Here is a 15432-nt window from a genome sequence, read left to right as displayed (position 1 = left end):
TAATTTATCTTTTTTGTAGATAATGCAGGCGATCGGAGTGAATCCACAGCCGGTGGTAGGAAGAGGAAGGGGTGTGCAAGCTTCTGCTTGGACAAGTGTTCCTAGAGCCAGAACAACATACAGGGCATCTACTGGGCCAGACAGACCTCCTGCAGGGCAACAAGCTGCACAAGGGTCAGACTCGCGAGGCGCAAGAAATGACTGGTTTGTATTTTTTTCTGTGTATGTGTAAAATTCACGGGATTAATTTAGCTGTTGGTTTAATTTCTTGCATTTGTATGCAGAAAAATTCATAGTGATCTGAATTGTTACTGATCAAGATTGTTTACTTAAAGCATATTGGGGGTCTTTTGCAGTTTGCACCATCATTATATTGTGTGGTATCAATTTCATACACATAGGGCAGATTAGTCATTTCTCACCTGTAGACTGTACACATTTTAACCACACTCTGTTAATTCTTGTTTGAATATTGATCACCCCTACCCAAAATTTTCCACCCTGTGCTGTGGCCGCCTTCTGTAATAGCTCATACATTCCGAGAAATTTTAACAAAAGTTATCCAATTCACTGATATTACCGTATATACTTGTGTATAAGCGACTCGTATATAAGCCAACGCCCCCCCCCTTTCCAGGACCACCAAAACCACAATAAATTGAAAACTGACAAGGAAAGGGTCATAGTCAAAAAATTGTGAACAAAATTAAGTACATTCATTTCACCCAGAAACAAATAAAAACCAAAAAAATTAGCGGCGGGATGTAATTTTCGTATATAAGCCGACCCCCCCCCCCCCCACTTCAGGACCACAAAAACCGCAATAAATTGAAAACCTGTATATAAGCCGACCCCAAAAAATCTGTGCATTTCAGAGAAAAAAAAAATCCTATATTTTCATGCGAAAGGAATAGCTTACTGAAATTTACAATACAAAACGATTTAAACTTTTTAATCTGTTTCTTCTGAGTCTCCAAGCTCATCGTAATCTATCAGATCATTATAGGATGTGGCATCTTTGTTTTTATCTTCATCTGGGCTGTCATCGCCATTGTCACTTTCAAAGAGGATATCATCTTCAGTTCCGTCCATCGCATTGCGGATGCAACACTTAACACTTTTTGAAGGATCGGATGATAATTTCTGTGGAAACAATTTCTTCCACTCCTCATGTACCCATTGGCACATTAGGCCAATCTTGGGTTTCTTCAAGGCCCCCTACTTTTTGTAGTTTCTTTATCACCGGAACTCATCCATTTGATCCACAAATTCCTCAAATAGTCTTTGAAAGGCTTGTTGATGCTCGCATAAGACTTTACAATTGACGTTAGTCCACCTGGTATCAAAGCCAATGATGTTTTAGATTTCTTTGCCTCGTCTTTGACATTATCAGGGTTTGAACATATCCTATACCAATAATGCTGGTTTCTCAAACACGGCTACAAAATTGACTACTGATTGTGGGGGTCATTATTTTCTCATCAAAAACTGACACGATTATAAGCCAACCCCCCAACTTGAAGAATGAATTTTTCCACAAAAAAAACTCGGCTTATACATGAGTATATATGGTATTTATCTTAAAAAAAATTGTTTTCCTTGTATGCACTTAATAAGATAAATCTGAGTAGTTATCAGCTCATCAAACCAGTCTTCAAAGGTAACACAAACTGCTCAAAAACATATATGCATCAATGCATATGTTTAGAATGAATTGAACTTGCCTGTGATGTTTGTTATGTGTTTAAAATTTCAATAGCATATCTTTTAAAAAATATTTAAGATATTCAAAAAATTAGAATAATCAGAAGAGATGGTTCAAAATATTAGAATAATGGAGGAATTACTGATTGGATAAGCATCAATGCCAAAATTTGCATACATCACGCTATTGCGATGCCGTTAGTCGTATGAAGACAGGCTTGCAAACCGGTTTTATTCAGTTGTGTGTGGAAAATGGGTTGAAAGAAAGATTTAACTGAAGGTCTAAAATCTCTGGCCGTGAATCTCTGCACAGAAGGATTTACTCAGCAGATGATCACCTAGAAAGCAAAGTTCTTTCAAGCAAGTGTGAGTAAACTTTTAAGACATCATTCAAATGATAGCAATTTTCAGAGAAAACGCACAAGTAGTGGCCGTAAGCTAGTTACTATTGCAAATAAATACAAATACAATACCACAACATTCAAAATGCCCAACGAGGTGGCTGAGAAAAAGATGCCCATACAAATATGGATGTCGTATGTTTCAAAATACAGCAACCCAATTAAAAACACAATCACAAAAATTATAAACAATATATACACATGGTACAATGCCCATAAAGAATATTATGGTTGTCTTATTCTAAGTATGGATAGCTTCTCAATTTACTCAAACATGTTTATCGTATTTCATTACATGCGAGGCAGGACAAACTCTTAAAAAACATCATGAGATTTCACCGCTTTCGTAGCATCAGGTTCATACATAAAAAGTGGAAAGGACTTGGTGCCAATGCATCATCCTCCACCACACTGAGACGACTCATTATTATGGATATAAATCCCAAGTGCCCAAGGGGAAGGGTCCTTACACTCAAACAAATGAATATTAGAGTATGATGTTGCAAACAAAGACAGTTATGGGGTGACCAGTTATGGTGACTGGAATAGGGTTCTTTTCGGTGATAAATCATCATTTTGTTTGTCCCATGGTGATCAAGGTATCCGTGTTTGGCATCTCAACCATGTAGCATTCATTAAGCAGTGCATGAAGCGGTCAGTGAAGTTTGCTACTTCACTTATGGGGGTTGTAAGAGCGGACGTTTTGTATTTTGACCGGAAGAGTAAAGTCCAATGTATATAGAGAAATTCTAGAATACTGCATGATACCATCGGTTGAAGATTTATTTGATGCTGTTTTCATCTTCCAATGCATACCGTGCATCTTCTTGCACTTCGTAATCGACCACTCTTTAGCTCAAAGAAAAAAAAACAAATTAAATTGCTTCTCTCCTTGGCCATCAAATTCACCAGATTTGAGTCCCATGGAGAATTTATAAGGTGTCATGAAGAAACGCCTTCAAAAGTTTGCTCAAAAAGACAGAAATGAACGTTTAATGAGTTTGATGATCATGTGGGCAAGTATCAGCAAAAACTATCTTTTTTTTTGCAAAATAGTTTATGAGAGGTTTATTAAAGCTAAGGGAGATGCTGCTAAGTATTCAACATTTAATTGAATTAATTTTGAATGATTTCTCATAAGTTTTGTAACATTATCGTAATTTTTTGAATCAAGTTAAAAATTATTGTAATTTTGTGATTTTTCCGAAATACTAATTTTTTCTGAACTTTTAAAAAGTTTCAGTTTTTATTTTTCTGCAAAGTATGTAGAATCGGTCAACATAGAAATTGCTGACATTTTCATTTCGGTGAAATAAAATCAATTTGTAAATCATGTAATGCATTTTTCAAGTTATTCTAATTTTTAGAACTGGAGTTGTATAAGCAGTTGAAGAGAAAGGTTGAGAATTATCTGGATTGAAGAATATCAAATAGTGCCATATAGTTTTTTCTTCAACTTTTCTGCTATGCTCTACTCAAATTGTATATTTTATAAGAAAACAATATATAAATATATTGTACAATATAATTCTGTAGAGTAGAAAATTACTTTACAATCATATTAAATATTTATTCTTAGTGTAACAGTCATTTTAAACATTAAATGTAATTAGCTTGTGTATTTCCAATGGGAATTTTTGTATTGAAAAGCAATATTTGAGGTTTTTGACATGACCACGATTTAAACCGTATTTGTATTTTTATCCTGCTAATTTGAAAGTTTCATTAGCACAGTTTTTTTAGTCATTTGGAAACAACTTCAAACTTTATGTTCTGATCCCCTGGTCTGATTGAGTCACTGGGGGGTTACAAAAGTTGAACATAATCTTCACTTATCCCATGTGTAGTATGGGGAAGCCCAAAAAATAGGAGGGGGCTTCAAAAAATGTTACTTTTCTGTGTCCATTTTTTGTTAGGAGTACCTCAAAGAAATGTTTGTAAGGAGTATGTGCCATGATAAGAATTATCATGTTTAATTAGTGAAGAGAGAAAAGAAAAACTCTCTTTTTAAGAATTTTTTCGATGTCATAGAGAATTTTTTTAACTTTCTTCCTGATTTTCAACTTGCTATAACCGAAAATATATTTTATATCTTTAACATTAGCTATTTGGCAATCACTTGCAAATTACTCATGATAGTGAGATTATTATAAGCCATATTTGTTATATCAGACTTTTATTGTGAATATTTTTTTCATGGCATATTCAATATTTTGAATAATTAATCCTTATCACCATGTTTTTTCTTTCAAACAATTTGGCTCTTCCTATTTTTCCCAGGTTTCTACAAAACTTTATTCTGCAGTCACTGGTGGATAACTATGGTGAGAGTCCATAATTTAATCTATTTTTCATTCTCTTTTGTTTGAATACTTTTTACATAAGAAATTAAATTTTGAATTGCTTCAAAATGCAGGGTGTTTCAAAAGAATAACCCGCTTTGAAATGCATATATTACAAAAAATATTGAACATAGACATTTAAAATTAATTTTATATTACATGTGTGTGTGGCTAATCAAAGTTTTTCACAAACCAAATTAAAGGTGCTCAATATGTCCACCTTGGGATGTACACTGCATATGTCTATACGATAGTTAAATTCGTCCCAAACTTTTGTGAGCATGTTTGCATTCACTGCGAGTGGATTTCGGTGAACTATGTGTGAAACTGTCAGATGCGCTGTACATTTTTGTCTGACATGCGGGGATGGCCAGGGGATTTCCCTTTACACAGATAACCCATGTCTCGGAATTGTTTATACCATCGCCTAATGCTCTGAGAGGTAAACAATTCAACACCAGGGTATTGTCAACAAAAAGCACGGTGAACAGTTGTTACAGACTCACACTTTGCAGAGCTTAGAAGACAAAACGATTTCAGTTGTGCAGTCGCCATCTTGACAAATACTGAAGTGGTGGCCGAAGGAAGAGTATTCCGGCAACTGCATGAAACTTGAGATTTCTCTCTTTCTACCTATACATCAGGGGTGCAAGAGCTGCGTGTTGGGGGCAGAGCGTGCCGACTGAGCTGAACAAAGAAAAACAACAATTTGAAGTTCATTTTGAACTCTAACTTTTATTCTATAAAAGTTGCAAAAAAAAGATCATTTACGTTCATCAGTAAATATGGCCGGCAATCCAAAGGGAGAGACAAATTGAATCCCGACATACATACATGCCAAAAAAAAACAGACATCTCACATATAGAGAAAAAACCAGTCTATATATCTGTGCTCTCGAGGGTGAGAGCACGGCGCCACCGATTTGCATATAGCGTCGGAACAACCGGTTCCCGCACGTGCATGGAGGGCGAAAAAAAAGGAATACAATCCAATAAAACACCCCTTTTTCCCTTTTTTTTTTTTAACATTGAAAATAAATATTTGCAATAAAAACATAATTTTTCATTACCCATAGGTTTCGTTAACATATCTGTGACATTTTTCTTTCCACATACATGTGATAATACAAATTCATTTTTCTCTAACAAATCTTTTACGAAGAAAAATCTAATATCAATGTGTTTACTTCGCTGATTTTCAACACAGTTCTTTGAAAAATGTATCGCACTCTCATTGTCACAATAAATAGTAGGAATATGCAATGGTAAATTCAATTTTTCACAATTTTTCAAAATTTGGTACAACCAAATAACTTCTTTGACTGTCTCCGATAATGCTACAAACTCCGCTTCCATAGTTGAAATCGCTACAGATTTTTGTTTCGACGATTTTCACGAAATCGGAACACCCCCTAGTAAAATAACATATCCGTTCATGGAACAACGATCATCTCTATCAGACGCCCAACTTGCATCTGAATATACAATCAAGTCCATATTCTTACTATGATCTAAATTGATACAATAATGAGCTGTATTAACAACGTAATTAAATACTTGACGTAATAATTTCCAATGAATAACTGATGGTTTTTCACAATATTGTGATATTAGAGTAATTGGATACATTATATCGGGTCTCGTCCTGTTTGCTAAAAAAAATAAGCTCCCGATTAAATTCCGATATGGAACATCAGTGATTACGGAGTCACCTTCTTGACACCTCTGAATTGTAATACCTGTACTTAATGGAATATTAGATTTACATTTGGGAATATTTTTGTAAATTCGTTGCATTCTCTCAATATAACCTTTTTGATGCATAATTAACTTATTTCCCACATTTTTGAATTGTACTCCTAAAAAACAAGAAATTGAACTCAAATTTTTCATTTCAAACTTTGATTCTAACATACTTAATACAATATTCATATTTTCCTCATTTTTGGCAAATACCGCCATGTCATCAACATATACTAATATAATAACATTCCAATTATATACATATATACAATTTCCATTTAACAATTTTTCAAAACCTAGTTCTAAAAATGTTTCAAACTGCGCCGAAACGGTTCTCTTGCTACATGGTGCGCCATGGCGCCGAATCCCTGCGCATTTGCGCCAATTCTTGTTAGTGGTTCGCGGAGGTACTGCTAATGCACTGTAGTGCCTCAAATACCCGGAATTTAGGAAAAAGAAGCATGAAAATTTTGTTCACTGGACGCGTTCTTTCTGAGACACGGAAAAATATACGGAGGGAGAAACTTTAATTTCTTTTCACTTCCCACTATCTTACCACAATCGCATTATCTTGTGACCTTGGAAAGTAGTTCTACTACCTTGAAGTATAAAGTCCTATACTGTTATTGGTTAACCGGCGGGCTATCAAAGTCCCTGAATGAATATGCAGAATTTTCCGATTTTGGAGACCGTTTTTTCTCCTGCTGGTTATATACTGAGAAATAACTGTAATTTTGCGGCTGCTAGCCTGTGTTCAAAGACGTCATACATCGAAAAGGGGATTGGTTTACTCGTTTAAATCACCGACATTTTTCGAAGATCATTGGGAAAAAATGGGATCTGTAAAAACTCCAGCGAAAATATTCATAGTTTTGTCATCTAGCCACTATGCGGTCGTGGGGTTATCGTCGGCGGTTGCCGATTGTGACAAGTTCACATTGCGAAAATCCGGATTTGCTGAACAGGGGCAGCTCGAGGAAAAAAGTTTCTACCCATGCGGAATTAGTTTTTGGCGCTACTGACGACATTTTTTTTTGGTAAACAAAGCTTTTTTCACCCTTTCAATTCCATTTGGCACCCCTCCTAGAGTGGCGCCCAATATGGCCGCACGGTCTGCCACTGCATTGGTGGGGGAGGGGCATGCTCTTAACAAGTGTCAAAGGAATGAGTTTGTACTAGGAGCATGTGCTCATTTTATATAACTTCTGTGAGATACCTTTTTTATATTAATGTCCTACCTTTCCAAAACATGTTGTTGGAGAGAATGAAATGTTTGCGCTCTTTCTTGTTTTTTGCACTCCCTCTTGTGCGTTGCTGGGATGGTACATTACTCCCTCACGTATCACTTTTTTCATTTTGCTTTTAAATTTAATAATTCCTTTAAATTCTGTGAGAAGCCAATTTTTTTTTTTCACGGAAACCCTTATTATATTCTGCACACACTTTTTTTGTTATATCAGGATGAATAAGATTTTGGTGTTCAAGCAGCAGAAATTCTTGCTGCCTAGGTTTTTAGTATGCATGTTGCTTAATTTGAAGAGAGTCTCATAATTTTTATTCGTCATTTCAGTAATGCATGTTTTAGTAGTCACATAAGATAATTCAGAAAAAATGTAAATGGATTTTAATTTGTGAAGGAAATTTATTTAGAATTATTTGTTTCAACCATTTTTGGCAAAACTTTTGGCATTTCACGGAAAAATTACTCTGTATATTGCATATATAGTTTGTTTTTAGTTCTGCTCCAAAAATGAAATTTGCTGCTCCGAAATAGATGAGGGGTGCTTGCACCCTTGCCTATACATTATTCGATCAAAATGGATTAAAAGCTCAATATTTATGATTTTTCATAATCATTTCAAAAATCAAATTCATATCTGAAAAAACCCCTAACATGGAGTTTTTGCTACCGATGATAGAGTGTTGCAATTGAATTTTAGTGAATATTTTGAGAAAAATATTTAGAATTTAAATAGAATTAAATATGAAGTTAAAAAATAATTGCTTTGCTTTTTTCTCAAATTGAAATTGACAAAAGCGTTTGCATTACACTCGGTGGAGAGATATTTTTAAATAGAAGACCAGCTTGAATTCTAACTTCGAAGACATAAAATCTCAACAAACTAACTTCAGCTGACCACCACTGTGGAGTCTGCAGGAATTGAACTGGGGCTCTTGTGATGCCTATGCAAACACACACCATCTATATGTTAAAATGACATTTATTTATTGTATGATTACCTTGGTATAAAAAAGTTTTTGCTATGCTCAAGTGACCAAGTCTGATATTAGTGTTTGTTCACGTTTCAGTGAGAACTTTTTAATTTTTTTGCAGGCATCGGACCTCAAGGAAACATTCCAGTGTAAGTATATTCATAAATGCTTTTTGTATCTGGCATTCTAATACACACATTTTACAGTATATATAGTCTGTGAGCAATCAATTGTGTTCACCATATTTGCTGGCATATAATATATATTTTCCCCTCTTCACACTTTGTATACACTTAAAGATGTTTCAGCATATAAGATGCACCCTATTTTTGAAACTCGTTTTTAAAGAGCAGAAATTGTGACATAGTCAAATACAAGTTTATTCTCATTCTGTACTAGAATCTGAGAACTTGATGTCGGTATGTATTCGGGTAAAATTAATCAAATGCTTCAGTTTTTCACTCATGCGAAATGTGCAAAAAACCTTTTGGTGATCATTTTTATATTGTTTTTGAGAGAGAAGGAGATATTTTTTTCTCTCATAGCTGCCAAGTTTCCCAAATTTACCACGAGGCTCTCAAATTTCTACTCCATCTCCTGCGCTTCCAAATAATTCTTGTATTTCCCGACAGCGATTGTAAAAATCTAAAAAAAATCCCTACTTCTGAGGAAGAAAAATATTTATTTATTACCTTGAAATTAAAATTAATTTACTTGAAAAAAGACCATTGATTTTGTACCCTCCCCCCCCCCCCTCAAAAAAGCTATCACAAGCTTAATGTAAATTGTGATCATTGCAGAAAAATGTTTCATTTGATGGGGAAAAGACAAAATTTGCTCAAAATCCAGCATCAATTTGACTTTTCAACATTTAAAAACAGCAACATAACTTGTAATGACCTTACATCCCATTAAGTCTGTACGTCCCATTTGTTGGCATGATTTGATTCAAGTGAAATTGTTCTTATCAAAGGAAAAAAATCCCTATGATTTTAGTTTCACCTTAGTTTAATTTTTTAAAAATCCCTGTTTTTTATTTGTTTTTTTACGGAATTTGGGTCATCGTATAAAATCTCTCTAATTCTTGTTGGCAGTTTCCACTATTCATATGGTTATATAGTGAAACCTGTATTAAGCAGAAACCTGTTTCCAATGGAAAAAATCCTGTTCCTGTGATTTCAATGCCAAAATACACATTAAAGAATCTGGATTAAAGAGAACCTGTCTAACGCTGAAACAGAAAGGAAAATTGTACCCTCTTAATGGAAAATTTCCTATAAACACTACGAGCATATTGCAAACAAAAGACCAAGGGATCACACAAAATGCTAAAGTACTCTACTGAAATTGTTTATGCAATCTTTGCTTGCCAATGTGAGCTCTACATCAGTCACTACTACATTAGCAAAAAACATTTCTGTGCTTGATGCTGTGGTTTTAGTAACCCTATTTAGTAAAGCAGTTGCTCTCTGGAACTGTAACAAAGTTTTTTGGAAAAGCAGGCTTTTGCGTGAGAGGTTGCGGTGTAAGGGGTTGGATTTTGAAATGATATGCAATTGCAACAATTGAATTGTTACAGTCCCGGTTCAATTAATTATTCTGTGTCCCAATATTACACTACAGATGACAAGAATGAATGGACAACACATTTTTCCTTTTAAAACATTTATTTGAACATTTCGACATCAGATCGCACACAAATAATATTTCACCTTAACTTGGTTATCATTATTAGATCTTTGTTAAAAGTTTTCTTTTAACAACGGAGGTTCTGGAAAAATTTTCTGTCTCACCAAATACATTGCGTCGAACCACCATCACAAGAGTCACACAATTCAATTAAGAGGTTCGTCCCAATAATCACTCAATGATGTCACCATAGTTAGCATCGGAGGGGCGGGCAGGCAACTGCATCTCCGACGAACTTCCGTGTTAGCAGACTCGAAGTATTCCAATTCGATCAGTAATGTAGCAGCCATGTGAAGATATATGACAACCACCTCAATGCAAATCCACCTCGCGCAAATAATTAGCACATGGTGTCGGTAGAGGCAACCAGGCGAAGCCATGCCTAAGTTCGCTACTCAATCAATAGTTCATGATGATGGAAGAGACGATGTCCATAGCGCACTTCACTGGGTGAAACGCCTTAGTGAAAAGAGCAGTTACCTGTGACTTGGTATATTTTGTGCCTTGTTTCCAGCATATCGCCGTTATTTAAAAGGGACCATTCCCAGCATCCCTTGTTTCAACATCTAATCATGATGCATGATCTTCTGCTCTGGGAAACTAACATAATGACAGGCAAGTGCTATTTGCATAACTATTCAGAATAAAAATACAACTATGATATGAAATCTGGCAATACTGATATTAAAACGTAAACATTGCTGGCCGATCGGCAGAAATCTACAGCGGACTGGTTCTCTGAGGTGAATTAAAAGTCAGACAATAAATAAAGATTTCAAAATGACTGGATCTAGGGCTATTCCACAGGGGGCCTGAGGTAATGTTACACAATACTCATAAAATTGCATGCAAGCTGCTTTCTGTGATCGCAGTGCTGATGATTATATAAACATAGACTACCATGTATAGATTGAAACTGACATGACAACCTGGCCATGTTTAGTACGATTTCTGAAGCAAAACTGTTTACTGAAAGTCAGGCAGCAAAGGGTGTGAACTGCATACAGAAAACTCTTATTGACTACTGGAAAAAATAAAAATATATTTATTTACAGAGTGTTTTTTACTCCCTATTTGGTGATGCGAATAGTTAATTTATGTAATGTACTGCATGCACTGTAATGTTAAAGTTTGTATATTTATTTTTATAAAAATGTATCATATCAAATGATAAGTACTATATTTAGTGAATATAATTATAGAGTAAATAATGTACATAATGTTATCTATTTCATTAATTTTAAAATTATTATTTTTTTAATTTCACAAAAAAAAAAAAAAAAAATGGATGCACACATATTACAAACACTTTGTAGCCTCAAGAGACTGAAAAGTCCTTCCAGCAGGCCTAAAGGAATAAGCTATAGAATATTTTTTCTTTCTCTTGCAACAGCATTATTTTTAATTAATTATTTAAAATTATTATTTTATTTTTATTTCATTTCAATTACAAACAAGATCGTTACATAATTTTACACATTATGCTAATTGAACCTTTATTAAGCGAAAACCAGTGTTCAACGGGAAAAAATCTTGGTCCCTCGTGATTCTGTTCAAGACAGGTTTTACTGTAGGATTAGTGTTCCAATATACTGTGTTCCAAACTCATTGGAATGTTTGAGAAACCAATTTTATATGCTTACAGAAGAGAATGAATTTGATTTAGATCCATATTTAATAGATTCAATAAAGCTGAAATTTTTTTTCCCTGAATGATTCAATAGTTACATTTGTTACCAAAAATAATTTGAGTTTTGCTGTAAATGTTTGAATTTAACATCTACAGAAAAACCCTGGTAAGTTGTCACTCCGGTTAAGTTGTAATTTTTCTTTATTCCCATCTAGCTTTCATAGATAGCAATGTTTTTTAACCTTCGTTTACTCGTTGACAATTTCAGTCAAGTTGTCAGTCAGTATGGAAAAATTTGAAACAGGAACAAATGATTTCTATGGTTCCCTGTAATGAAAGAGTTTGATAGCAGCATTGTCACATATGTTCAAAAGCAACCATAAAAGCCTTATGTATTGAAACAAAAAAGCTCACAAGTTCATTTGCTTACTGAAAAAACAAAACTTTTTGAAGTGTTAGAGAACTGCTCGAATAGAATCTTATTTCTGTAGGGGAAGTGAGATATTTTTCAAGATTTCCCGGTTATTTGTGGTGGGGGGGGGGGGGGACCTTCAAATTTGAGCAAAATATATTGGTTGACAAACCAGACATTCTTTCCCAAGTTGAGGGGGCCTTCTAATGTCTGCTTTGCCCTGCCCATTGCCCCTTTAGTTGAAATCAGGCCCTGTGTTCGAGATTACCTTAGATTTGTACCATGAACTACTGCTGAAGAATTTAAAACACTAAGGTTAAATGTGCTATGTGTATTGATGTGCCAGAGTTAACTATTCTGACAGTTGATCTGATCCGTGTAAATTGAAACAAAATTGAAATGAATCGTAAGTGCATCTCTGTATTGAACCATAATAAGATAAATACTATAAACACTCAAACGTAAAATTAATTTTTTAAAATATTTTTTTATCTTCTGCACGAGTCCTATGCGCCCCCCCCCCCCCCCCCCGCGTACATCTCTGATCCTAATATGTGTTAGAAGGAAGGAGGCAGTGCTGACAAGCTGACAACATTAATTTTGCTGCCGGGCAGGGGTCAAAAATGATTTTAAAAATCTGACGTAATACTTGAATGACCCCTTTGCTGTAAAGTTTCTTGTGTTGGAAATTTTAGTTTTTATCGTAATAGTATTGCTTATTTTCATTTACTAATGGCAAGATGTTTAGAACAATGATAAGATCGAATAATTAATGAAATTTTTTTTTCTTAATTCTTGGTGAATCTGTAAGTAGGGTCCTGAATCTTCATGGGAATCCTGGAGACTATGTTTGGGGGAGAGGAGGCTGGAACGCAATAATTTCTCAGGTGAGTGTTATTGGTTTTCAGTTTATCTGAAACATACCATTATTTCTTTTCATTTTTACTACTACTACATTCAAAAAGTTCCAAAACTTATTTTATTACGAAAGAATAAATACAGATAGAACCTGCTTATTTGGTGTTTCTTTTGAAGTAACTACCCTATGTAATTATGCATTTCTGCCATTGTTCATACAAAGATGTAAATGCGGATTGCAAGTTTTTTTGTCACTGCTTGCTGCACCTATTCAGAACCTGAAAATCATTGTCCTGAAGCAAATTCTTTATCCAAGGAAAAAGGAAAAGTCATATGGGGCAAGATCAGGGGGATAAGTTGGTTGCGGAAGTATCAGAATGTGATGTTTTGACAGGTAATCTGACACCAGAAGGCACCTCTGAGTCCTTAAATGTCTGCATAATCTGTGAGACGCAAGCGACAAGATCTTTGAAAGGCCAAGTTGTGAGTTCTTCATCGCTATAATTCACACCACACAGGTCCCTCTTGGTGTCAGATTACCTGTCAAAACATCACATTCTGATACTTCCACAATCGACTTATTCTCCTGATCTTGTTCCATGTGGCTTTTGCCTTTATTTTGGATAAAGAATTTGCTTAAGGAGCAACGATTCTCATATTCCAAAGAAGAGCAGCAAGCAGCGACAAAAGCACTTGTGGATGTGACATAAATGTAGATTGGAAGCAAAAATTCATAATTACATAGGGTAGTTATTTTGAAGGAAATAAGCGTTTAATAAGCGTATAAATAAGCGTTTCTTTCTGTGTGCATTCTTCCATAATGAAAAAAGTTTTGGAGCTTTTGAACATAGTAGTATATTGAATCATATGTCAATCATACAGGGTGATCGGCGAATAAGCCCTTATTTCAAAATTAAATATCTCTACAACAAAGATCAATAGAATTATGCGGTAAACAGTACGTTTATTAGCAAAACTGTAAGAATGTTGTACAGAAATTTCAAAAATTTAGTTTTTTTTAAAAATTTTTTAAAATTTAAAAAAAAAAAAAAAAAAGAGATTTTGGGGTTCTTAAAATCCTCATTTTTGTGAAGAGAAACCACTGCATTGGCCTAAAGTTACTGCTTGGGCTGCGGTATGCGCCAGAGGCATTATCGGCCCCTTCTTCGGGCGAGAAACGATTACTACTGAACGTTACGTTACAATTTTGGAACAATTTGTCAACACACATGGCGCATATCGCAGCCCATGCAGTAACTTTAGGCGAATGCAGTGGTTTCTCTTCACACAAATGAGGATTTTCGGAACCTCAAAATCTCCAGTTTTTTTTTTTTTTTTAAATTTTAAAAAATTAAAAAAAAAAACTAAATTTTCGAAATTTCTGTACAACATTCTTACAGTTTTGCTAATAAACGTACCGTTTACCACATAATTCTATTGATCTTTGTTGTAGAGATATTTAATTTTGAAATAAGGGCTTATTTGCTGATCACCCTGTATCATATTCTATGGTAATCATATGTTACAAGCAACACATCATCCAGAGCAAGGATGGAAAAATCTTGTGTCTGAAGCATGAGAAAATTTCAGTTAGATGTGTAATTTTTTCGACTGCTTGCCGCCATGGGCATTTTGGAAAGTTGTTCCCCCTAAAGCAGTGTTATCATGATCACGTGGTAATTCCGGGGGGGGGGGGAGAACTAATAGACCACGGAAGTAGGGAGTCCTCTTGGGAACAATATGGTCTTTCGTAGAAAGGACATAACCTTCCCTCTACATCTTGGAGCAGGGCTATATTGGATCTTTGGCGGGTCCTCTAGCCAGAGTTTGCACTGAGTGAGGGCTCTGTAGTGAATTTGTGGCATGAAAAAACAATGGTGATCGTTCCAGGCCTTATGGCTGCAGCCCTGTCAGCCCCATCCTTGTGGGAGAAAGGTGAAAGGGCACAAATTTTTGCCCCCGTGAAGGAAGAAAAAAAAAAATTTTTTTTAATTATCCATTTTTTTGTTTGTTTATTTTTTTGATTGCATCGATCTTTACCGACTAGTTATAGCAAACAACAAAATACAAATACAACACCACAGCAGGCAAAATGCCCACCGAGGTGGCTGTACTCAGCCACCTTGAAATCGTACAGTATACACATGTGACAGAATGAGAAGGCAGACATCGGACTCATTCACCATTAATTGTGTTGCGTTTCCAAAAGTGTGTGTCGTGGCTCCTAAGAGTGTTGTGGAGAGCTGAAAATATTGATTTGTGTGCCTATTTATGTTTTGAAGTGGTTCTTTGGTGAAAATATCTGCCAAAGTTTTTGGGAATCTGCGATGAACCATGAATTACTCAAGGGAGGTAGCTGACAAAAGAGAACCATTGGAATACGATGAAAAGCTTGTGATCTAGACATAGAGAAAGCAAATAACAAGCATCTAATATTGG

General features: G+C 35.1%; 1 protein-coding gene across 2 annotated transcripts in view; it reads left to right on the top strand.

Annotated features, from left to right (window-relative positions):
- Window positions 1-15432, top strand: part of LOC149086274 (E3 ubiquitin-protein ligase RNF126-B-like) — a 57016-nt gene that overhangs the window by 25779 nt on the left and 15805 nt on the right. The window contains exons 4-7 of one of the 2 annotated variants that reach the window (XM_089232303.1): window positions 20-204; window positions 4386-4429; window positions 8526-8553; window positions 12950-13022. In XM_089232303.1, the coding sequence (XP_089088429.1) occupies window positions 20-204; window positions 4386-4429; window positions 8526-8553; window positions 12950-13022 (330 nt within the window). Of the gene's footprint in view, window positions 1-19; window positions 205-4385; window positions 4430-8525; window positions 8554-12946; window positions 13023-15432 lie in introns of both variants that reach the window. The other variant, XM_089232302.1, reaches the window with a different exon arrangement.

Source organism: Pholcus phalangioides, unplaced genomic scaffold (assembly GCF_987345545.1).
Source record: "Pholcus phalangioides strain wild (caught in Gottingen) unplaced genomic scaffold, Ppha-v1.0 ptg000005l_1, whole genome shotgun sequence".
In the NCBI taxonomy this organism is placed as follows: domain Eukaryota; kingdom Metazoa; phylum Arthropoda; class Arachnida; order Araneae; family Pholcidae; genus Pholcus; species Pholcus phalangioides.
Note: the sequence above shows the minus strand (reverse complement) of the source record. Positions and strands in the feature narration are given on the sequence as shown.